The sequence below is a fragment of the Panthera pardus genome, unplaced genomic scaffold (assembly GCF_024362965.1).
Source record: "Panthera pardus isolate Hobbes unplaced genomic scaffold, ASM2436296v1 HiC_scaffold_20, whole genome shotgun sequence".
NCBI lineage: Eukaryota > Metazoa > Chordata > Mammalia > Carnivora > Felidae > Panthera > Panthera pardus.
In genome coordinates, this window is record NW_026526766.1 from 43,875,486 (window position 1) to 43,901,356 (window position 25,871).

The 25,871-nt window shown below is 45.0% G+C and overlaps 1 protein-coding gene across 1 annotated transcript in view; it reads left to right on the forward strand.

Moving 5' to 3' along the window:
* The window catches only part of ACER2 (alkaline ceramidase 2), a 34,844-nt gene extending 17,498 nt beyond the window's left edge, over window positions 1–17,346 (forward strand). Inside the window, exons 4-6 of the mRNA XM_019415392.2 lie at window positions 1,741–1,878; window positions 8,718–8,855; window positions 12,597–17,346. Of these exons, the coding sequence (XP_019270937.1) occupies window positions 1,741–1,878; window positions 8,718–8,855; window positions 12,597–12,783 (463 nt within the window). The 3' untranslated portion in view covers window positions 12,784–17,346. The remainder of the gene's footprint in view (window positions 1–1,740; window positions 1,879–8,717; window positions 8,856–12,596) is intronic.
* Window positions 17,347–25,871: the final 8,525 nt, after the last annotated feature.

Sequence of the window (25,871 nt, forward strand, 5' to 3'; positions counted from 1 at the left end):
CCTCACTAACCCACCCCTCAGCCATTGATCTAGAGAAGTGATACAATTTAGGAATGGTGTTTTTTTTGTTTATGGTTTTTCCGATCTAAAAAGGCTGAAAGGCCTTGGTGTGGTTCATAGAATCTCAAAACCCAGTGAAAGAGTTATTGTGGGTCCATAAGAGTTACTGTGGGTGTGTGATGGGGGGAGGGGAGCTGCGGGCTGTGGTCCTCAGAGTGGAGCAGGTAGCCTTTCATCCAGTAGCAAAGGCTGCCAGCCAAGGCCAGGAGGAAAACAGGCTTCTCCTGAGAACTTGCTGCCTGGACCCTTTCCCACACATGTATTTTTTTTTTCTCTGGTTGAAGTTCAGGGCTACAATTCCTGTCCATTCCAGTCAGAAAGTTGGCCGCCCCATCAATGATTTCCTGTGCCTTGATGATAAATGGTTTTCCTCTCTAAGAGATAAATTTGTATTTTGGAGGTCTCAATGCACTTTGATTTCTTTATAATGGAATTTCATTCAAATTAGTTTCCCAACTGCGACCTGTTCCAGGGCTCGCGGCCAAAGTAAATTGTGCTAATGAGGAATAAAAGAAACTTCAGGAAGATCATGTGCTCTTAAATTTCAGTCATGGATGAGGCCTTAGGGATCATCTAGTCCAGGCTTTTCGTTTTATAGATAAGGAAATGGAGTCCCAGGGAGAGAAGGAGGAACGCGTCCGGGATCACGTCGCCACTTCTGGCACTTTCTACTGAAAGCACCTCCACTGAAGGGAGTGAGGATGGCATTTTTCTAAGATTTGTCAGGTCAAAGACTTGTCAACACAAAATTCCAATGCATGCTAGACTGTGACTTGCCAGGAAATAAAGACACGATTAGAATTTTTTCTTAAGACTTAATTTTGTGTGCTAGACACAGATTTTTTTTTCTTTTAAACTAGGGAGCTTTATGGTTTGTAAGTGGTCCCTGGTTTTCTTGTAAAAGTCTTATCCATTTGCCTTGTAGAACAGGGGTTGACAAGCTGTGAGCCAAATGGGTCCACTGCCTATTTTTGCAAATCAAGTTTTGTTGGCATACAGCCGTGCCCAATCACTTACTGTCCACAGTGGTGGACTTGAGTAGCTGCGGAGACCTTGTGACCTGCAACACCTAAAATATTTACTCTCTCACCCTTTATAGAAGTTTGCTAAACGCTGCTGTAAGAGATCTGAAAACAATAAAGAGAAAAAGGACACTAAGAAAATAATTATCCATATCTCACCCTCAGGGACTTACATGGATTCTCATTTCACCATTCTCCTGGCTAATTTTTTTTTAAGTTTGTTTATTCATTTTTGAGAGAGAGAAAGAGAGAGAGAGAGAGAGAGAAAGTATGAGCAGGGGAGGAGCAGAGTAAGAGGGAGAGAGAGAATCCCAAGCAGGCTGTGTGCTGCCCGCACGGAGCCCAACACAGGGCTCAGCCCCATGAACCATGAGATCATGACTGGAGCTGAAATCAAGAGTCTGACGCTCAACTGACAGAGCCACCCAGGTACCCCCTGGCTAAATATTTTGAAAATTTCTGGCTACTTCCTAAGAATAAACTCTTAGAAGTAGAATTAGTGAGCCCATGGTTGTGAGTGGGTTTTAAACTCCTGGTACCTTGTGCACGACTTACTTCTCAGTTTGCATTTCCGCCTGTGGTGCCTGTGCTTTGCCAGCATTCATCAAACAACAAGACCTCCTTTGCTAACAGTTTGGTTTTGCTTCCATCGATTCAGGGGCAGGTTCAAGGCGGTGGTCTGTGTCCTGTCTGCGGTCACAACGTGCCTGGCGTTTGTCAAGCCCGCCATCAACAACATCTCTCTGATGACCCTGGGGGTTCCTTGCACTGTGCTGCTGGTTGCAGAGCTAAGGAGGTGGGTACCAGGCTGCCCCTGGGTTGGGAACATATCGGCTTCTGGGGTTTTTGTTTGTTTGTTCATTTTTTACTGCCCTCAACAGTGGAAAAGGAATCGGACTCCTCACATAGAGTTAGTTTCTGACTATTGGATTGACAGCACGTTTGATGGGTTGGTCCTAAATGTTAACGATCTCACTTCCAGAAAGAGGGGAGCAGCTGTTTAGCGGATGCAATATATCCCAGTGATCTGAAGCTAGCTTAGCAGGAAGATCTCAGGGACCTGGTGAATGCCCAGACCAACCTGCCTAGACTTAATTCTGTACAAAGAATAGATCTGTTCCTAGGACGAGAATAAGGAGAAAAGTCCTAACGAGGCTATTGCATTCACACACAGAAGGAAAAACGAATGTCTATATACGAGGCAACATTGACTCCAGGTATAATACCGTTGACTGTGTTATTTTCCCTGAGGCTTAGTCTCTTATTTACAACCTATCAGGTAAAGCCTTTGCTATTTGCCTAAGGATTTTCCTTTGGGAAGTTGTATACTCAAGTTCAGGTTGATATCTACAAGTAGTTTAGCCTTGTGTGTACATGATTTCTTTAGCCCCCAAACACATCTAACCACTGCCCTTATTTTAATACCCTGAAAATGCAGCTTTTTCTTTGTGCCAGTGTTTAGAAATGCATTTTAATTCATGACTTTCTCATTGCTATGGATGTAGCGTGTCCTAACTGAAGTCTGGGGCCTCTCTTCCTTTGTGTGAGAGTTGCTCTGTGTAAGATGTTGTCAGCTCTCCCTTCAGTCTTTGAGAGGAGACATACAGTTCTTCCCACTGCTCTGCCTCTGGGGGTTGCTTTGAATGTCAGCAATACCAGGCAGGGTCAAAGGTGGTTGAAGAAATATTTTAAGACACTGGCTGGCAGAGCAAAGACGCTGTCCCATCTTGTCTTGTTGCTTTCCTTCGGTAGCCTTGGAAGAGTGGAAGAACAAGAGACTGGCTTCAGAACGCTAACAGATTTTTGAAGCTCTTTGGAAAACACACACGTTGTCAATAAAGAGATCTGAAATGAATTTGTAATGGTCCAGTGGTACTGGCTTATATTAGGCCTGATGTGAATAGAATGTTCTGGATGTAGGTTTCTTGAGAATTCACTGCAATCTAGTTCATTTTAACTCTTGAATCTAATATGTTTTAGCCTATAATTTTGTTAAAAAGTAGCTTAAGGAAAGAGAAAACATTTTTAATTAATAATATTTAGGGGCGCTTGAGTGGCTCAGTCAGTTAAGCGTCTGACTTCAGCTCAGGTCATGATCTCATGGTTGTGGGTTCGAGCCCCACATCAGGCTCTGTGCTGACAGCTCAGAGCCTGGAGCCTGCTTCAGATGCTGTGTCTCCCTCTCTCTGCCCCTCCACTGCTCACATTCTGTCTCTCTCTCTCAAAAATAAATAAATATTAAAATATTTAAACAAGAGCAAATGGGGTTAGGACAAGTGGTTAGGACAGATTACTGTTTAAATAAATTCTGCTTCACAAGTGTGATCTTTAAGCAAGGAAAAATTTTCCTTTAACACTCTAATCTTTGCACATAATTACAAAAGAAATAATCTGTTTCGTACTTGAGATCTTTGCCCCTGAAAAGCTAGCCATCACTGCAGCTGATTGGTCTCCATCATTGTAACAAATGGCAGCATCATGGGAAGTATCCCTCCATCCTGCCAGGGTCTGTCTTTCAGCCTAGGGATTATTCCCTTCTTTCTCTTATGCCTACTTTATTCCTGTAAATTGTCTACTGGTCCTTGATCCGCCTTTCAAAAAAAATTTTTTTTTTAGTTTTTTAATTTTATTTAAACCCAAGTTAGTTAACATACAGTGTGATGATGGTTTCAGAATTCAACGATTGATCACTTACAAATACCCAGTGCTCATCCCAACAAGTGCCCTCCTTAATGCCCATAACTCATTTAGCCCATCCCCCCCTCCCAACACTCCTCTTAAAAGGTCTTTCCCTTTGGCCTGTAAAAACACTGGAGTCCCTCTTTCTTCCCTAGCAGTCAGCCTGGACTCAGTCCACGACTCTCTCCAGCCACCACCCTTTCTCTCCCTCATCTGTCACAGCCCAGCATCTTGGAAGTGTTTATTTTATATATGTGTGTGTGTGTGTGTGTGTGTGTGTATAAGTGATCTCTATGCCCAACGTGGGGCTCGAACTCAAGACCCCAAGATCCAGACTCATACACTCTACCAGCTGCGCCAGCCAGGTGCCACAGCCCAACGTCTTTAAAAGTGGCCTTCATCCGCCCAGCTCTCATTTCTTCAGCCCACCTTGCTACCCAAGCCCCTCTTGGCTGTGTGTCCAGTGATGGTTTTTCAACGTAACTTATGTGTTCTTCCCTCAGCTATTTGCGCAGTTCACCCCCCTCGTCCTTGAAACCTTCCGAGTGCCTCTTAGGATGCCACACCCTCCTGGGATGCCACTCCCTCCATGGCTTCTTTTCAGTCTCTCATGTAAGCTCGTTTGCTGTGCACCTTTGCGGGTAGGGGTCCCTTCAGGTGACAGCTCACCTCGGCTCTCCTCCCTCTACACTTCCCTCTGAAGGAGCTCATCCACAGCCTGCAAACATCTGCAAACAACTCCCAGCTGTGTGTCTGACCCCATCCTTCCTCCTCCCTCCACCACGGTGCATCTAGCTGCCTGTCCGACCTCTGTCCCCACCTGTCACAGCCATCTCGAGTTCAGCCAGATCGCCGATCTGCCTTTTCCAGTTCTGGCTCTCCCAACATTTCCAGCAGCAGTAAATGGCACCATTTACCCATCTGCTCAAGGCAGAAGCCTGGCTTCCTTTTCCTTTCCTGAGCATCCCCTCTGATCATAGTCCTTTTTCTATTAGTTGACATTACAATTGAGATTAAAGTTCAATATCCTCAGTGTGGCCCCTTGCTTGCCTCTAATGTTTTATGGAGTTGTTTTAGCCGACATCACAGTTAGGATGAAGTTCAAAATCCTGACGTAGCCCCTGCCTGCTGTAGCTCTTTCCTGCATGAAGCTCCCTGCTACACTCTGCCTTCAGCCGTTTTGACCTTCCCTATCCCCAAGGGGGCTTAGCTCTTTCCGTCCCCAGGTCCTTGTTCATGCTGTCCCCTTCCTTCTGACCCTTCTGTTTGGCTCACTTCTGGCTCACCTTTGACTCACCTGTTTTGGCTCAACTGTTTATACGCCGTCATAGCACCTCAGACTTCTTTCTGGCCCCCAGCCTGACTGTAATTAAAAAATTATTTATGCTGCTGTTTTGTTTACGGTCTGTCCCCTCTGCTTGATGTAGGCCCCATGGGCAGGAGTGGGGCCTCTACGTTCACTGCTGTGTCTCTGTCCCCACTGGGATCCCAGCAGGGAGAGAGAAGATGGTTGTTGGCCGGCTTTGATACAATTCCCAGACGAAGAGATGTCCTTGTTGCTCTTTGCATTTCCTTCCAGGACCTTCCCCATTGTCATTAGCAATGATCTGTAATGTGCCAGCCAAATATTTCTCCTTCCACCTCCCTCTGCTCAGAAGGAACTGGGGAAGCTTTTTGTTTCTCATTAGCCTCATTCCTAAAGCTTGTTCCTAGTCTTTCCATATTTTCATTGTCCTTTCCGAACCTTCTCTCAGACCAGGAAGCAACAAAATTTTACTTGGGGTTATGATTGGACATTTACTGAAATTTATGGTGGGGTCGTATTACCCAGGGACTCAGGTGCATTTAACACCTTTTAAGGTTGGCGCTTTTCTTCTGATTATTTAGGAGTGAGTCAGTTAAGGAAAACTTTGAGAATACAACAAAGGGTCAGGAAGAGAACCGTAGCCATCATCTCAGATTTTTTTTTAGCCTAAAATAGGGCCCTCCTTGTATCTATCACTTTTGTTCTGTTTTTGTTTTTTTTTTTTTTTTTTTTTTTTGTTTTTTTTTTTCCCCTCCATTTAACCTCACGTTTACATTTTGATCTAAGCCCTGAGAAATGGGAATAAAACCCAAAGGAACCCAGGTTTGGACAAGACCCACGGGGAGATACGCCTGGTCAGTAGCAGGCAGCAGGACCTGTCCCTCTAGAAACAGAGGAAGGGACATCATCAGGCCACCCTGAGACCTTGACTCTGCAGTGCTTTCCCCACATGTGACTCATCCCCTGACATTCTGCCTCTCTTGCCACTTCAGGATGGCTCTGCTCCTCCCCTGTCTCAGCTCCTCTTTCTCTGCTTCCTCAGGTCTCAGCTTCAAGGGCACCTTCTCGGTTAGACCTTCCCTGACAGCCCCTCCCCCATTACACTGTCCGCATCGGGGGCACCCGCCAGTTTCCTTCCTGACACTCGTCACTAGCTGACGTTGTTTTTATTGGTGTAATTATTCGTCAAATGTTCACGTAGGCACTGCCTTTCCAGCATATTGTGATGTGTTCTGGTGTTCTCCTTAAAAAAACAAAAACCTACAAATTTTGGCTTAAGTTTATTTATTTTGAGAGAGAACACACATATGAGGGAGGGGCAGACAGAGAGAGAGAATCCCAAGCAGGCTCCACACCAGCAGCTTGGAGCCCTATGTGGGGCTCGAACTCATGAACCCTTGAGATTATGACCTGAGCCGAAACCAAGAGTCGGACGCTGAACCGACTGACCCGCCCAGCTGCCCCCAAAGTTTCTAGGTTTAATTGAGTGTACATGGGTCCTCTTGTACCAGATTGGCCATATTTGTTGACATTTGTTTTTGTCCATTTTCATTTTAAAGTGGCAAGGCAAGGGTCCTGTTCATTTTGCCTTTCGTAGTGCCTGGCATGGCTTCAGAGAATTTGGTACACAGTCAACATGGTTACTTTTTTTTTTTTTTAATCCAGAAAAAAAAAAAACAAACGTGTTCCTATGATCGCTAGGATCTCATTAACATTTTCCTTTACTACCTTGTTTTATCTATTCATCCAGCAAGCATTTATATCATGCCTATCCTGGGCTGGGCACTGCATACACTCGGGGGCAGGTGTGGCTCCTCTCTCATTGATCTTACAGTCTGGTTGGATACTAGACATTTGACGAATAATTACACCAATGAAAACAACATCAGCTAGTGACGAGTGTCAGGAAGGAAACTGGCGGGTGCCCCCGATGCAGACAGTGTAATGGGGGAGGGGCGGTCAGGGCAAGTCTATCCGAGAAGGTGCCCTTGAAGCCGAGACCTGAGGAGGCAGAGAAAGAGGAGCTGAGACAGAGGAGGAGCAGAGCCTCTGTGAGGGAGCAGCAGGTCTAAGAGTGCGCCGTTCAACAAAGCTAAGTCGGACCGATCAGGGGCCTCTGTTGTCCCAAAACAGGTTTTGAAAAATTTTCAAGGAATGCATTTAGCTCTACAAAAGGGTATTTCAGTTTGTTTTTTTCTGAGTAGGACTTTCTGAACGTACTGCCCGTCCTGTTTTCACCGAGGCTTTTACTGATGCCTCTGCCAGGCAGCTGGGAAAGGTACCAGTAAGTGAGGCTTTGGACACCTTCCTTACTTGTTCAACAAATATGAACAAATAAACATGACCCCTTCTCGGGTACAGAGGTCACATTGGACCCTGGGACCGGGAAAGAGAGCTTGATTGACTGAGGAGTGGCCCGTGGGGGAGGGAGGGGGAAGGAGACTCTGAGGGAGGGTTTAGAAGGACCCTCAGCCACCAGCTGCCTCTGGACATTCCTCCCTAGGAACAGAAGTCACCCCCTTATGAGTGATTCGGGAACAACAAAAGGAAAATAGCAGTTGAAATTTCTTTGGGCTGTTAGCATTTGTTTCCGAAAAGCAGTTTGTCCTAGCGTAGGTCAGAGTTCTTTCCTTCACTCAGCAAAGAGTGGGAGCCCTCTGTGTGCCCAGTGTTGTACCAGGGGAAGACCAGCTATCAACAAATAGCTACGACATGAAGGATGCTAGAAGGCTTATAATCCCTACAGAGGACATGACAGGAGAGGAGGGGGTAATGGGGAATTGGGAGGAATCACTTAGGGGGTGGAGACAGGTGGTACAATGGTTAAAGACAGTGATCAGGAAAGGGTTTACTGAGTGATATTTGAGCAGAGACTTGGGAGACAGTGAGCCATGTGGTTTTGTGAGGAAGAACATTCCAGGTGGCAGCAGCAGCCGATGCTGAGGTCTGGGGAACACGCCCGGGATATCTGACGAGCACAAGGATCCCCAGATGGCGTGGTGGATAAGCAGAGGCAGCGAGGGGCAGAGTATGTAGGAGAGCAGGTGGAGGGCAGAGGAGAAGCCGGGACGTGTGGGGCCTTGCAGGCTTTCCCTCTGGTTGGAAAGGAAGACATGGGAGGCTTTGAACGGAGCGTGGAGAATGGACCGTGGGAATGAGGGTGGGAGGACACAGTTGCCATAACTCAGGCAGGAGAGGACGGTGGCCTGGACTCAGGGGGCGGGTGGTAGGAGAGACCAGATTTTGGGTATATATTGAAGGCAGAGCTGCTGTGGGGTGTGTGGAAAGAGAACAAGGACTCCAAGATTCTTGGCCTGAGCTTCCGAAAGCATGGAAGATTCTTTGGAGCGGGCAGGGGGAGATCAGGAGTGCATTATGGACATGTTCAGTTTAGGTCCATAGCACACGTGGGTTGACACGTCAAGGCGGTCAGGTATGTGAGTGAGTCAGGGAGAGGCCTGGGTGAGACACATTGGGGGCCATCTGTGTATGCATGGTGTCTACATCCACAAGCTTGTGGGGTGACAGTATGTTGGGCTGGACCTCCAGTGCCAAGGGCCTAGGGGGATGTGAGGAGCCAGAGGAAAGTGGCCAGCGAGCTGGGTGGCAACCAAGCCTGATGGCGACCTGCTTTCTGGATCCCTGTGCAGGTGCGACAACGTGCGTGTATTTAAGCTGGGCCTCTTCTCCGGCCTCTGGTGGACCCTTGCGCTCTTCTGCTGGATCAGTGACCGAGCCTTCTGTGAGCTGTTGTCCTCCTTCCACTTCCCCTACCTGCACTGCGTGTGGTAAGCCCCAGCGACCCCACGGGGATCTGTGCTTGTTGTCAGGCATCATTCTCCCTGCAGGGTGTGCAGGTGTGTGAGGGGACAGCACAGGCTGAGCGCCTTTCTCCTCACAGAGACCGTCAGGAAAGTGTGCTCAAAGGCGGAAGGGGCTCCAGGGAGCAGGCTTAGCCAGAACTAAAAGACCTAATTGTGCGTGTTTCAAGTCTGCGGTCTCTTACCTTTAGCTCCATTACTAAAGCATAAAGGAGCTTGAAAACCGAATCTGTAACCTGAGCTGTAGCTTGATCTCTAGGGAGGGGGGCGGGGGTGGGGGGTAAGGCTTGGGACAGATAGGATGTGGGGCCTGGGATGCCCAGGTGACAGCATCACAGGTCATCTAGGGACAGTCTCAGCCACTCCCTTTCCAGACAGAGACGGATGCCCAGAAGGGGAAGGCAAACTAATGCCTCACCTGGGCGTTCAGTCATAGGGAGTTGGAGCATCTATGCATTGGAATGCTCAGGTTACACGGTGAAGTTTGAAAATCAAAAGCAGCAAGCGGTTTACTGAGCAACACTCAACAGTTTCCACTCAGGGGGCTGAGAGAGGAAGTCAGAGCGGTTTCTTCCCAGGAACTGCTTTAGCGACGAACCCAGAGTCCCGTTTCCCTCCACCCGCCACGACTTCTGATTGCAAGAGATAACAAGGACCAAGAGACATCTGCTGTAGGACGGCCCTTGTCAATTGAGAGCACCCAGGGAGAATTCTAGTGGTGAGGAGTTGGAAAAACTCTATCAGATCCAAGATTCAGAACAAGCTTGACTTCTGTCAGGAGATGCCTAGGACTCTGGTTTGGGAGAACTCGTATGAATTCCTTTGAACATGAGAATTTGTATATATCTAGCAAGAGACACAATCTGCTCTCAGTGGAAGGCTTGGGGACTCCCAGGACTGTTCGCAGAAGACAAAGTAAAACAGCACAAACTGGAGATTCTAGTCTGAGGGTCCTTTGCCTGATATTTTTTAGGTTCAACCTCGACTTACAGTGTATAGATTCACTAGTATGAGTTTGTTGAGTTATAATGGAGATAATAAAATGCAGATTTTTAAATGTTTATTTTTGAAAGAGATCAAGGAAGGGGGGAGGGGCAGAGAGAGACAGAGACAGAAACAGAGCTCAAGAGGGGTGGGGCCGAGAAAGAGAGACAGAGACAGAGAGACAGAGTGAGAGCAGGGGAGGGGCAGAGAGAGAGGGAGGCACAGATACTGAAGCATGGTCCAGGCTACAAGCTGTCAGCACAGAGCCTGATGCGGGGCTCGAACTCACAAACTTTGAGATCATGACCTGAGCTGAAGTTGGATGCTTAACTGACTGAGCCACCCAGGCGCCCCTAAAATGTAGATTTTAAGTGTATAATTTGATGAGTTTTGATAAATGTGTACACGTGTGTAAAGACGACCTCATTCAAGATGTAGTGCATTTTTATTAATCCAACAGTTTAAGCAAAATTTAAAAATTAGACTGTAATAACTGGCTCAAACTTAATTTGTTTCTAAGTGTTGTGTACTTCCTGCCTTGTTTTTCAAAGGTGAAAAACATCTTTTTGTACCAGTTGGGACGCTTTAAGAACAAATTTAAACCGAAGTATAGAGAGAGGCTCTCATAAGTCTGTCTGCCAACGAGTGATAACAATTGTTCTCAACCTGAGGTTTATTCTTCTGGATTTTCAGATTTGTTTATTTAAGTAATTTCTGCACAATGGGACTCTTAAACTCACGACCCCGAGAATCAAGGGTCACACGTGCTACGGACTGAGCCAGCCAAATGCCCTTTCTTTCAGATTTGTGTCTGTTTCTCTAATTCTACCTTTACTTATTTAAAAAAATGTTTTAAGTTTATTTATTTTGAGGTGGGGGGTGGGGAGGCTCAGGGAGGGCAGATAGAGAGGGAGAGAGAGTCCCAAGCAGGCTCTGCATTGTCAGCACAGAGCCCAACGTAGGGCTAGAACCCGCAAACTGTGAGATCATGACCTGAGCCGTAATAGAGTCAGACACTTGACTGAGCCACTCAGGCTCCCCTCTAATTCTGCTTTTAAAGAACAATTCTATACATGATGCAAATGATCTTTTTTTTTTTCTTTTTTTTTTAAGAGAATACTAGATATATTTACATCGATATATCTAGATATCTATGTATCTAGATATATGTCCAAATCCAAGGAGATTGTCTAGATCCAGGGAGATTATATTAATGAACACTTTTTAAAAGTCTATAAGATAATGCCTTTTACCCATACTGTCCTATATACTAGATATTATTAACTCTTGAATCTTAACCTGATTAAAAATATTTTTATTTTCATGTCTTTGTAAGAAAAATGGCCTTATTATTGAACATCTTTTCCAACATAAGCTTACTCTTTGTATTTCTTCTCTTGAAAGGAGCCTTTTTGTTGGTCTTCTCTGCAGAGTATTTCTATTTTTAAAAATTTTTATCTAGCACCTAGTGCCTGGCACATAGTAGTAGGCAGTCGTTACTGTCCCATAACTAGGTGTGTGTATCATGCAAATTTACATCATTTTCAAGAGTATGGAGGGTACTACATTGAGCCCTCTTGGGGGCAACATCCAGCATCAGTAATTATCTGCCTGAGGCCAATCTCGGCCTTGCTGTCTTCATCCACTGCCCACTCCCACACTGATGGTTTTAAAGGGCATCCTGTGAAATGATTACTTTTTGAGAGTTCTTTGGAATATAGGGATTTTAACTCTTTGGTCATGTGAGTAACAAGTCCCCCCCCCCCCCCCCCCCCACTTCCATTCGTCTTTGAGTATATAATGATATTTTGGGGCCATGTTGATTTTAAACATTCATGTTCCAACATCTGTCAGTCTTTTCCTGTAGGGTTTCTGGGCTTTGTGTCATTATCAGAAAGGCCTCAGCCACCGAAGTTTATAAAAACACTTTCTTTGATTATATTTAAGAAATAGATTTAAAAGCTTTCATTCATCTAGAATTAGATTTCAGTCTAAGAGAAGGAAGGATTACATGCTTTTAATTTTTTTTTTTTTTTTACATTTTTATTTTTGAGAGACAGAGACAGAGCACAAGCGGGGGAGGGACAGAGAGAGGAGACCCAGAATCCGAGGCAGACTCCAGGCTCTGAGCTGTCAGCACTGAGTCTGACACAGGGGTCAAACTCACAAACCGTGAGATCACGACCCGAGCCGAAGTCGGACGCTCAACTGACTGAGCCACCCAGGCGCCCCAGGATCACATGCTTTTAAATGGTCCCTTGCTTGATAAAGATTCATGTTAAAACTTTTTACAGACACAGTAAAAAAGTTTCCCTGCTAAACTGTATACAAGCAGTTTAATCAGTATAAAATGATTCCTAATAAAGAGCATTAACTACGTGTAAGCGACCTTGGAGTAAGAAGGTGGGATCCAATCAGACGTGCTCAGTTCCCTCCATCTTCCTAGCACTGGTTTTAAATCTTTGGGTGTCAGTTGAGTGTCAAAGGCATTTGCATGTTTGCTCCTATTAGAACTTTCTGAAACAGGCCCTGTTTGCTCCAGATTTATCACTCTCCTGCTATTCTGGAGATTAGTGGTCACCTTCACCCCTTCCTAATTGAAAAAGGCACTGGGCTGTCATTACAGCCAGGAATGGTGGGCTGGCCCAGCGGGAGGGGCAGGCTAGCGTGAAGGTGGCCATCTTTGCCTGTGTCAGGTGCTCACTCCCTGTGTCCTTCTCGCAGGCACATCCTCATCTGCCTCGCTGCCTACCTGGGCTGTGTATGCTTTGCCTACTTTGATGCAGCCTCCGAGATCCCTGAGCAGGGCCCCGTCATCAAGTTCTGGCCCAGTGAGAAGTGGGCCTTCATCGGCGTGCCTTACGTGTCCCTCCTGTGTGCCAGCAAGAAATCACCAGTCAAGATCACGTGATGGCATGGCCGTGGTGGCTTGGCTTCTCTGCTTATTTTCCCTGATGCACGGGCTCCCTTTGCCAGCAAAGACAGCCGGGGGCTTGCAGAGTCCGGGGGAGGGCCTGTCTTTTAAAAGTTCTGTTCCCTTGGGCTCAACTAACGTGTCTGTGGCCCGCCAGGACTCTACCACGCAGGGGGAGGAAGGTCTTCCCCTTTCCCAAAGATGGAAAGTGGAGGGCTGAGGGGCACCAGGTGGAACTTCTCAGCCTCTTCCAGATGTGGTAGTTTGTTGGGCTGTATCCTTTCTGGCAATGGCAGAGCAGTCCCTCGGGGAGCCCATTTCCCAGTGGGAGATGGGTCCAGACTCGACCATTCCCATGTGCTCTCCGTGTCAACTCTCCTGCTGACCGACAGGCCCTGCGACAGACTCAGACCTCTGTCTGATGGAAGATCCCAGGGATTTTCGTTTGAGGAAACTGTCCTAAAACAAGACCAAGCCAATGAAATCCACACAGGGCTAATGGCTAAGGAGGCATCCATGTAGAGCTCTCCATAACCAGGTTTTACATGCACTTGTGAATCTTTTCTCTACTACCTCTGCTGAGAGATGGGGATTTGACTTCAGAGGAGGGTGAAGCAGACGAGAAAAACCCTCTGTGCCAAAAGCTACACTCTGCTTTAAGCCATTCTTGAAGATGAGCGCAATTTTTAGATGTGGACATTGTTGGTCCCCTCCCCAAACCAACGGTCACACACACACACACACACAGGATAGTTGTGGTGTGAGCAGTCTGCACACAGACTCCCCGCTCCTTAGTGCCGAGCTCCGTAAGGTCAGGCCTCATGACAATCACGGTGGGAGTCCTGCCTGGTTCAACGTCTGGAGCAGACATGAAGTTCTGGAAACTTGTGCTGATTGGAAGCCTTCTGGATGCTCTTCCATTTGGAAGTTATCCCCCAAAATGTCCCCTCTTCTTTCTGCAAGATTTCCTGCGGGAATCATACTCCATATTCTCCCAGTACAAGGTGCTTCCTGTGGTTTCTCCAAGGATTTGATAGCTGCTTTTCTCTAGAACTGTGGCTCTTTGGGTCGTTGGTGCAGCAGGCAATGCTGTTGGCCTTCTCAGTTTTTCCTCACCTGAAGGGACACTAGCCAAAACTAATCTCTTCATTGGGCCGAATGAAGACTCTAAAACGGTCATCAAGGTGTGAGGGGGAATGCATGACCTCAGGGATACTCACTTTAACTCACATCTCCCGCTTTGCAACATTCCATCATGAAAGAGAGCAGGACAGACATGTCCTTGTGTGGATGGGAGTCCTGTCGCTAAGGATCTAATAAGAATTGGGCAGGACCAGCATGTGGCAGGTCTAGGAACTTTGGCTCCAGTTAGAATTTGCACAGGATCGAAGGTGAAAAGTCCAATAAGGAACTGAATTGAGAGTTTAAAAATGAAGGACTTTATTCTGCTTCTGTGGTTTTCAAGTTATTTTTAGCAGAACCCTATCTGCAATAAGAAATCATCAAGGAACCCAAATGTGTGATAGATGGTGCATTCTAGTAGTTTAAATTTAAGGCTAAACTTCTACATTTCCCTTAATATCATGCAGCGAAAAATGCAAGTTAAATTGGTGGTTTCCATGGTAAAAAATTTGGGATTGAATGAGTGTACCCTGTTTATTATAGCTTAAAAATATACTTTAAAAATGGTATTTAAGTATTTGTGGGGCTTCTAGTGCACTTCTGAGACCTAGGTGGTTCATGAACTACCTAGAATTTTGTTTTGTTTTTAAAATTTTTAATGTTCATTTTTCAGAGAAAGAGACAGAGCACAAATGGGGGAGGGGCAGAGAGAGAGGGAGACACAGAATCCGAAGGAAAATCTGAGCTGTCAGCACAGAGCCCAACGAGGGGCTTGAACCCACAAACTGTGAGATCATGACCTGAACTGGAGTCAGATGCTTAACCAACTGAGCCACCCAGGCGCCCTGGAACCACCTAGAGTTTTAAAACTGCTGTTCAGTCTTTTGGGTTTAAAGTCTAGAATTTTTTCAAAGGGAATTAGACTGTCCTCACTTCAGATGGACTTCCCAGGTTTGGATTCTGGTGTCATTCATTCTGGAGTATAAAAATGCTCCAAAGTAGGGGGAAGCTTTGATTTACTTTAAGTCCAGCTGTCTTATTGTGGGAGCATACATGAGGAGAAGGGGCCGTGGGAAGTGTTTGTGCTCTATGGGAGGTTTAATTTCCATCTCAAGGGCTCCTCAGTGATGAGAGCATTGTTCCAGCAGTTAAGGAGAGTGTGGGTCTCTCCATCAGGTAAAGGGGTAGGTCCCTGGGGAACACCACCTTCTAACTCCCAACTCTTTGACCTTAACTCTTCTGGAAATTTCTTAGTGTCCATTGGAAATAGAGATAAGCTGGGACTGCTGGAAATGAGGAAATAAGTGCCCTGACAGGGCTGTTTCCATCTACCTTCTACAAGAAAAATGGCTTAGTTAAGATGTCAGAAGGAATGCTTTTGTTGTAAAAAGAAAAAAAAAAAACAACAAAAAAAAAAAAACAAAAAACAAACCAGAAGGCCCTTCTAGAGATTGTTTTTTTGTTTTTTTTTTTTGTTTATTTATTTTTGAGACCGAGAGAGACAGAGCATGAATGGGGGAGGGTCAGAGAGAGGGAGAGAGGGCTTGAACTCACGGACCGTATGATCATGACCTGAGCCGAAGTCGGCCGCTCAACCGACTGAGCCACCCAGGCGCCCCCTAGAGATTGGTTTTGATGAGCTAAGGGCTGATAACAGGTATGGAATGGGGTATATTGTAGGAGGACAAAAACATAACTTCTACTTTTGAACAAAAATCGCTATGGCTTGTTAGTGTGAAGATGGTAAATCAAGAAAGTAGGAGTTTAAAGATTTTATTTGAAGTTAGGTTTATGGCATCATTCATGTTTATATTTACGATGCTTTTATAGCACTCCAGGCTCTTGAAGAGAATTAGAAAGCTGCAGGAACGTTGAAGAGAAAAAAGTAGTCTGCATTTCTATTGTCCAAGGACAATCATTGTTAATATTTTGGCATTTTGGTGTGTTTCCTCATCTTTTTTTCTTTCCCAATAGAGTTGTAAATAGAGGTCTTTTAGCATGCACAGTTCATCTGGTAGCTCGAATGGAATATAAATGTCAGTTGTGTATTTTCCGCAAAGAGCAGCTTTTGGAATACACTTGAGTTAGCTCTGCACTTGAGAGCTCATCACTGGATTCTGACTTACTGCTGAGTCTTTTTACATTGAGCCGGACATGAATAGGTCCTGAGAAGTAATGAACCGAAGTCTACTTTTTGTTAGGCCTCTGCACTTGGGTTGACCAACTACAGAAAATAGCTATTTAATAGATGGCTCTGCAGGTTGTGAGGTTTTCAGATTTTCAAAAAGTGAATAGCTTATTGATGTGCAATCAAGAACCTTTGTTTGTTTTTTTCCCCCTGATAACGCAGGGAAGTGGAAAGTTGACATTCGGGAATTAGGTCATGGCTGTTACTCACCGTGGCAGTCAGATACTTGTTCTGCTTAGATAGAATTTGCCTGATGGAACTGGATCTAGGATATTAAACATTAGTATCCTAGTTATCAAGTAATCACTTAAGTCAGCGATTTTTATTAGTGTTTGGTTGAATGCAGACTTTTGAGAAAGCTTTTCTCCTTTTGATGATTAGGATTATACTATTAGCATGTCAGTGAATATAGTTAAGGTGTGTGGGAGAAGAGATACCTGAATCTGTTCGGTAACAGGCTACTTTTGGGGGGAAATCTGCCTGTCCCTCTGATTAGTGCCTACTACATTCATTATGGATCAGAGATGTTCTGTTGGGGGACCTAAGCTCAATGGTCATCAAGCACAGACTTTCTAAAAATACCGTAACTTGTCCTGTTTATTGGCTTTCTCAGGTGTGTAAAAACTACTCACCAGTTCCTCACGCTTCCGTGAGCCAGGGCCATGTTGGGGGCTCTGAGAGTGGGGTAGAGTCTTCCTTGGCTCTTTATCCCATGGGGCTGGCATGAGACCATCTCTGAGGGACAGGTGAGGGCTGAAGCTTGCCCAACCGGAGCCCCTCTCATAGCTCCTTTCCCCCAGATGAGCTTGGAACCTTTCATTGCCAGCTCTTGGCCGGGGTGCTCCCATTCCAGCTGGCCAAAGAGAATGCTCAGGCCAGGTTGGGATGCTTAATGGATCTTACATACTCCTACAGGCAAAAAAAAAAAAAAAAAAAAAGCCTCTAAAGGACTGATTGTTTGAATTGTTTCTTTCTGTGTATGTTAAACCAGGTTTAAGACTATTTTGTAATCACAGTATGTAATCAGAGCATATATAGTATTTTTAGACCTATTCCTTGTTTTATACTTTAGATAGGTTGTGCTGTCTTAGGGTGGTGTGCCCAGTGGCTGTGGGAGCAGTTAATGTCCATTGTTTGGGAGCGTTTTTAAGGCCTTTTGAAATGGAGCTTTTGCACTTTATACTATTTTTGGGAACTATGAGTTATATTTCAATATTAAAGCCATAAGTGGCATTTTCTGTGAATGAAAATATGTTTATGTTTGTGTTTGTTTCCAAAATGATTTCTGAAATATCTGAAAGGGAAAAATGCATCTAATGGATTGGAGAGCAAAGCACATTTTCCTGAATTAGTTTGAGTGAATTTGGGTAGCCTTGCTATTCAACATACTTAGGATTAGCGTAGTTGTTTCTTCTCAGAGCTGTGAAATTAACACACCAAAGTATTTCCAGTACAAAGTGCCTAAAAACAGATTATTTTTATTAGAAGGTCTAGAATTAAGTCATGGATGTAAAAGCTCAAATATAGAAAACTACTCTATGCTGGATTTTCCCCATTGGAAGGAGGATCATATAACATTTCAAAATAGTAAATGACTTTATTTAGCAGGAAAGTTCCTATGTATTTTGATGTTTATATTTGAGAGAGACAGAGAGCACGAGTGGGGGGAGGGGCAGAGAGTGAGGGAGGCACAGAATTCGAAGGAGGCTCCAGGCTGTGAGCTGTCAGCACAGAGCCTGACACGGAGCTCGAACCCATGGAACTGTGAAATCAAGGCTTGAGCCTGAGTCGGACGCTCAACCGACTGGGCCACCCAAGTGCCCCCGGAAAGTTCTAGGTGTACCTATTTTGCTTAATTTTCTATGATTTAAAAAAAAAAAAAATTGTTATTAAAGACTTCATAGGCCATGATATTGGAAAGAATAATGTGACCATCAAAACAAAGACATGATCGTTACAGTGGCTTTTTTCAGACTTTTTTTCTGACCTGGAAGAGATCAGGAGTGGCCACAGAGCCTTTTGACAATCTGATGGGAGTAGGGTCTTCTCCCCAGGAAAACGCCTATAGGTAGAGTTCTCTGGGAACTCAGGTTCCCTGGAAGCCACCCAACTCCTGTAGGAACAGGGCACCAGGCCAGGATCCAAATCCCATTTCTGGTGCAGAAATTGGGATCTCCACTGCCTTGCTATGCCACTGCCCTCTAAGACCAGTGCTCCACCCCTCCTCTCCTTCTCCGTCAGGACTTTACCCTCTGAGGGGCTGGAGGGGGCAGCCCCGGGGTGCTGGGAATGTACAACTGAAGTGTCCTCAACAAAAGAGGAGCTTACACTTTCCTCCAGCCTCTTTCCTGGCTTATAGTTTCAGACACTCCATAAGATTTTATCTGGGTCTGTCATATTCTGCCTTCTGTATTGTTGGATTTTTCCATAATAAAAAAATTAAGAGGTAGAGTATTTGGGGGTTATGTCCTTCATTCTCTCTGGGGTGGGGCTCAGCCACCTTCCTGCCCATCTCAGGGGGCCCTGGCCGCCTGTCTTTCCAGCTTAAGCGTTTGTCTTCAGTGGGCACTTCTGTTTCTGACCATCTGCAGGCCTGGGGACACCCCACTTAACCTGGGATGCCTCTCTGGGTGGTGATGCACACAAAGGGAAAGATCAACCTCACATGTTTTTTGGTTGGTTGATTTTATAGCATTAAAACATTTGCTTCAGCTGCTTTTACCACTGAGAAGAGAGACCACAACACTATCTTAAAAACTCCACAAGTAGCAGTAAAATGAGTAGCTTTTGTAGTAAGGCTAGTCACAAGAAAGTGGCTTAAGGTAAGGCCAGGAGCGTGACGAGACACAAAATGGATGGTGGCACTGGTGACATTTGCTAGGGAAGGAAGTCTGTGAACAAAGAAAGCCGTAGCCAGAGTGGGAAGGACCAGGAGAGACTCCTGGAGTAATATCGCCATCTTGTGGCCTTTTCAGGTATTCCTTTCAGTGGCACTCAAAGCTCTTCCCCATTGCCAATCACCCCAGAGCTCAGTGTAATTATTTCAAAAACTCCAAATTACACGGCTTCTTTCTGTGTCCACATATGCTTTCCTGTTTTTGTTTTTTGTTTGTTTTAAAACCCCAAGCATCTCTCTGCCTTTCCTCCTCCTTGCTTCCCCCAGCAACTCATTCTTCACCTTCTCAGTGTTTGAACTTAAAAAATCTGCCAAATACCATAAAGCAAATATTTTCCTGCGTGTAAAACTGAGTTAACGTAGTTGTGATCTAGAGGAAGGTTTTTAATCCACTGGAGTTAAGTATAAGTTTTGGGATTAATAGTTCCGTTTACACAAGCTAAATGCCGGTACAATCCCCAAAATCTTGAACACAGGATCCGGTTTGAACCAACGCTTTGCAAATGCCTGCTTTGTATTACGTGTCATGCTATCTGCAGAGGGCTAGATGACGAGTAAGGTAGCGTGCTGTGCAGAGGAGAAGAGAAACCACTAACTGCCGAAATCCCTGCATACAAGAGGCATCAACAGCACTGGGGAGGCAGGCAGGAGAGAGTGGTAATATTTGACCAGTGAAGAGTTGGAGTTCAAGACTTCTAAGCTTTAACTAATGGACCATGAGCTGTGTTTAATAAAATGTAACATCCGTGCAGTGAAAGAATGGGTGTATTGCCCTAGGAATATTGTTTTCTTAAAGCATGCCTTATTTGAAAGCCCAGCACAGAAGTTATCTTTCACACAAGATTGTCTTACTTACTCCTATTTTGTGAGGCCAACTCACAAAAGGAATACTCACAAAAGGAATAGGATTCCTGTTTTGGGTGGGATAAAACTGAGGCTCAGAAAGGTATTTTGATCACAGGCATTAAGTGGCAGAGTCAAGATTTGAACCCAAGATTTTCAACTCTTCCGTTTAGTTCCCCAACAACGGATTTAATCTTAACTTTCAAAATGGCAAAAGAGATAAAGGTTTTCATATAGGTGGGGGCCGAGTTGGGATTAGCAGATTCAAAACTATCCCATTAATACAAATGGTTAGACAAAACAGAGTAGCAGTCGGCATATAGTAGGCGCTTAGCAAAAGGCAGCTAGTAAGAATCTACCACCAGTCGCAGAGAACAGTGCTATCTTGTGGCCACACTTCCCAGGGGTGACCATGTATGTACACATGGGAATCCTTCTACTTCTGGCTCCACAGTCCAAGCTGTCTCTTCCCACAGGGACAGATCTGCAAACCTAGTTCTTTCCTGGCCATCCCTGGCTGTCCTACAGGCACTTCACATTTGCCTTCACTTTCGCTCTCAAACCAGCACCTGCGCACCTGCTCAGAACACCAGGCCACTTTCCTTTCATTTGCCCAGGAAGTCCGCCCCACCGTGCCCCGCCCCCCACCCACTTCCCAATGTTGTCCCCATCCAACCTAATAGCGAACCCTCCTGATTCCACTTCCCCAATGTCTTAAAATCCGTCCATTTCTCTCCATCCTAGTGAAGGCACTGCTATTTCTTGCCGATCCATCCTTCCATGCTGCAGCCACAGCCATCTTTCTAAAGCGAAATCGGGCCAGGTCAATTCATGGCTCAGAACCCACCAATTCTTCTCCATCACTTGTAGAGCAAAGCAAACATGATTTGAAGGACCTTAATGTGATTTAGAATCCCTGGTCCTTGCCTTCTTTTCCAGTCTTGTGAGCTTCTCTCCTCTTGTAGGCTTCACTCACTCGAGTGTTGAAGAGCCTTTTATGATTCTACATGGTATTTCACATGGCCTTAGAACCCGTATTAGCCACCCATTGCCGTGTAACAAGTCACCCCAAAACTCAGCGGCTTAAAACAAAGATTTACTCTGTTAGGTCATAAGTTGGGGAACAGATTAGCTAGGTGGCTGTCGCTCAGGTCCTGCATGAGTTTGTAGTCAAGCTTTCAGCTGGGGCTGCAGTCATCTGAAGGCTTGACTGGAGCGTAGGATTCACCTCCCAGGTAGCTCACTCAGAGGGCTTTCGGCTGAAGGCCTCAGCATTTTGCTGGGTTGATGGCTCCACATGGCTCCTCCATAACAGGATGGCTGACTTTTAGACTCAGTGACCCACCAGAGCAGATGGGAAGCTACAACGTCTTTTAGGACCTCGCCTCCAAAACCACATTTGGTCATTTCTGTAATATCGTGTTTGTTATGTACGTCAGCTCTATTCAGCGTGGGGAAGGACAACACGGGTCGCATGAGTTGGGGATCATTGAGGGCCATCTTGGAGGCTGGTAAATGCACAACCTTTGCAGAAATGGTTCTCTCTGCAAGGATGCGCCACATCACAACCTTCCCACCTCCTGAGACTTTACTTCTTTCCAGAAAGCTTTTCCTATTACTCCCCTCCCTCAGCTCTTTTCCCCTTTTAGTGCAGTGCTTTTCACCCTGTATTGTAATAGGGCAAGGATTAGGCCTTTAAAAATATCCATTTCTTTCAAACTCTGGCACAAAGTAAAAACTCGTGGAATTTGATTCCAGGAATCAGGGACAAAAGCGGGGTGACGGTTGTGCGGTGAGGAGGGATTACGGTAGAACTGACAAAGGCAGGACCAGCCACTTTTCTGTTGAGTAGAAGCGGAGGGCGCAGGAGAAGGAGACCAAAATGACCCCAGTGTCCATTTCCTATTCCTGCAACAGCTTAGTGCCTCAGAACAATACACGCATCATCTGGCAGTTCCAGAGGTCAGAAGTCCCAGAGGAGTTCCACTGGGTTGAAATCAAGGTGTCATCAGGGCTGCACTGTGGGGATGCTAGAGGAGCCTGGGTTTCCTTTCCTTTTGCAGCTTTAAGAGGCTGCCTGTAGTTTCTGGTTCATGGCCCTTTTCCATCTGCACCCCCAGCAAACGCTGGGCCAAGTCCTTCTCATGCCGCCATCTTTCTGGTTCTTTTCTGTCCTCCTCTTCCCCTTCTAAGGACTCTGATTACACTGGGCCTATCCAGACAATCCAGGATAGTCTTCCACGTCAAGGTCAGTCTTTAGAAACGGCCATTCCACCTGCAACCTTAATTCCCTTTTTCTATGTAGCCTAATATACTCACCCTGTCCCCAGGTGTCAAGTGTCTGTGGCAGGAGAATAATGGTGCCAGGAGTCAAACCAGAGATGTCAGAAGGAGGAGATTATGAGATGACAGCTCACTTTTAGTGGATGCTTGTGTGTGTCCCATACTTTACTTACACTGGTTCGTTTAGTCCCACAGCTTCGTCCTTATATACTAGTAATGGACAGGATAGTGCACCTCTGTCATCTGTCCCCACCAGTGGTAGCTCCAGGAGGGCAGGGACTGGTCCGTTTTGTTCGTAGTTGTCTACCTAGCACTAGAACAGTACCCAAAGCACTGTAGGAGCTCAGTTGAACGAGGGGGACAATAAATTGTGTCTTAGCTCAGGCTGCCATAACAAAATACCATAGGAGGGCGGCTTAAACAATAGGTATTTATTTCTCCAACTTTGGAGGCTAGGAAGTCCAGGACCAAGGTGCCGGCACATCCGGGTCCTGGTGCGGCTGGAAGCCTGCTTGCAGAGGGTCGACTCTTCCCATGATGGGGGGTGGAGAGAGCATGCTCTGTTTTGTTTTGCTTTTTAATGAGAAGGAATAAAGATTAGAGTCCTTATAAGTTTGTTTATTTTAAGAGAATGAACGGGAGAAGGACAGAGAGAGAGAGGGAGACGGGATCCAGTGCTCTGCACTGACAGCAGTGGGCCCGATGCAGGACTCAAACTCATGAACTGTGAGATCATGACCAGAGCCAAAATCAAGAGTCAGATACTTAACCTACTGAGCCACCCAGGCGCCCCAGGACCCTACTCTTATCAAGAGGTCCTACCCTTGTGACCTCCTCTAAACCTGATCACCTCCCCAAGGCCCCAACTCCAAATACCATCCGATTAGGGGTTAGGGCTTCAGTGCACAAATTTTGGACAACAGAGTTCCTAGGAAACTGCATGAGAGGCTTTTGTTATCTTCATTTTCCAGATGAGGTCCTGAGGCCCAGGGGAGCCGAATATGGAGTCCAAGTCCACAGGGCTGGAAATCAGCTCACCTCTCCCTCGACTCCAAAACCTGGGCTCTTTCTTGTCTTTGTTCTGGCAGCAGACAAGGAGGGGCTGTGTCCACTGGGCTGGATGGGGAGAGTGAAGGATGAGAGGGACGTGATTAGTATACACTGGGCACTTTCTATGTGTGCGGAGTTCTTACTGCATTCTAGGTTACTGATCATAAGACACTGGAAACGTATCCTGACATGGAAAGACTGAGGCTCAGAGGTACCTGCCTGAGGACGTAGCTGGTGAATGACAGACAGGATGTCTAATATCACAGCTTCGGCTGTCATGCCTGCGATACATATACACCTCTTTCATTTTTTTTTGTCATTTAAAATATGGTCTATTTGTGATTTAACAGTAATTAGCATTACATCTAAGAGAACATTTATACATTTTCCATAGGACACAGAGGTTCATTAGCTCATTTTTTTTTTTAAAGTTTTTCTAATGTTTATTCATTTTTTTGAGAGACAGAGCGTGAGCAGGGGGTGGGGGAGGAGAGAGAGGGAGACACAGAATCTGAAGCAGGCTCCAGGCTCTGAACTGACAGCACAGAGCCTGGTGCGGGGCTTGAATTCACAAAGCAGGAGATCATGACTTGAGCCAAAGTTGGACACTTAACCCACTGAGCCACCCAGGCGCCCTGATCATTATTTCATTCTGTATGCCAAAGGAAATAGAGGCATTAGCAACAGGTGTAAATAGTTCACAGTTGTGTGTAAAGAATATTTACCCACATTGCATTCATTTAAGATACATATCTATATTTTAAAAGTTATGGAAAAACATAGGTCACAGGTTACTGTTTCTACATATGTTGTAATACAACATAAATGATGTAGAACATAAAAAAAAAATCCTCAAGTACAGAATTAACTTTCAGTTGCTTAATTCTTTCCATTAAGAGATACAACACTGATTCCAATAGTTAGGGAGATTTAGAATGAAATTCCCAGGCTCTGTTTCAACTTTGTCTCATTGTACACATACAGTCAAACAGAACCAGCCCCAGACCACACCGTAATGTGTAATGTGAGTTTTTACTTGCCAACTCACCCTCCAGAAACACTTTGGATTATTTTCACCCACTGACCATTTCGGATCATTGATTTTCTATCGATTTGTGACATCACTTAGGTGAAGGGGGGGGGGGAAGCGATATCAAGTTTCTGTTTAAATGTGTATTTACGTTACAAAGAAAGTTAACTGAAACAAGAGGAGAAAATTTTGTAAAAATCAAGAAGTGGTAGGTTTGCTCATTGGGAGAATTAGACCCACTGATTTGCGCTACGGCGGCCTTCTAAAGACCTAGGACTTCAAAAGATTTGACCCTTTCAAAACTCAAATATCAACCAAGCAATACACTGATTTTGGCAGAAAAGCAGAATTCTAGGAATTTGGGACAGATTTCAAATCATTTTTGCTTCAAATCCTGACTACGCGTCTTTGTCAAACTCGAATTCTTTGCAGGACACTGCTTTTACTCTCTTCATTTTTCACGCTCTTCCCTTTCATTTGTTTACCTTATGGTAACTTCTTCATTCATTAGCCATACTAAGAGACAAATACATTACAATTCAAATAGGAATCTAGTTATACCTTGAAATGCTCTAATCCTTTTGATACCAAGTCCCTGGATTCTTCAAGTATACTTAGTACCAAGAAGACTCAGATATGGCCCACCGTTACATGATTGGTTACCATGCTTGTGATGCTTTTCTACTGAATGGTATATAATCAAACACGCAAGAATCCTCTTTGCCAGAGGGAAACCAAATAACCCATGTTATGTGTACAAAATCCCTCCTGTTGAAAAATAAGGGGCTTTTCTCAACTAATAGAGGACGTTTTCCAAAATGATAGGTTACCAAAATGAGGTTTTCTTGGCAAAGAAAGTTACTTCAGGTGAAGACATTTTATACTATGAATAAAGTTCCAAATGAATCTTTCCTTAAAAAAATGTTTAAAGAAATGATGTGCCGGTATATAGTAATGCTATAGATTCTTAGAAGCTTTTAAAACATTCTGTTAATGCCCACTGAAACAATGGGACCCAAAAGGTACAGTCAAAAATCGTGGGAAAAAATTGTGATCCGATTTCCCAGTGAGGCAGGTGCTGAGAAATAAAAATTCTCTCACTTATGCACTGGTAATTTGTTTCCAGCAGATAGTATGGAGAAAATCCTGAAGTAATTCAGTCAGCTATCGGTTTGTGGTGAATTATAGTAATACTTCATGAGGGCAGAGCTAACGAAAACTAGCGACTGTTTCAAAATTCAAAACCTTTTTGGACATATAAATTGAAACAGGAATTCGAAATTTTTTCCTAATATGTGTTTAGTAAAATCTCTTTCCAGTTCTTGAAGTCTAGTTTGCTACAGCTCCGTTGTCTCTACCACTGCATATCAATTATCAACTTAAACGTGGTATTTTTGTGCAAGGTCATATTGTAAGAATTATAAAAAGACTTGAGTTAGGCTTCAACTTTCTCTCTCCCCCCCCGCCCACTCCGTTCTTTTTCAGAAAAGGAGTATGGGCTTTCTTTTTCTTGGATGGTGATTTTGAAGGTGAGCCTTCAGGTGACAGGACTTCGATTTTTTTCTGGAGACTTAATGGTAATCTCTGTGTTCTCTGTGGTCATGGTTGCAGCTAACCTTCTCACCCCCTTAGCAAACTCATCTTCGACATCATGCGTGTTATCCTTGCCCTTC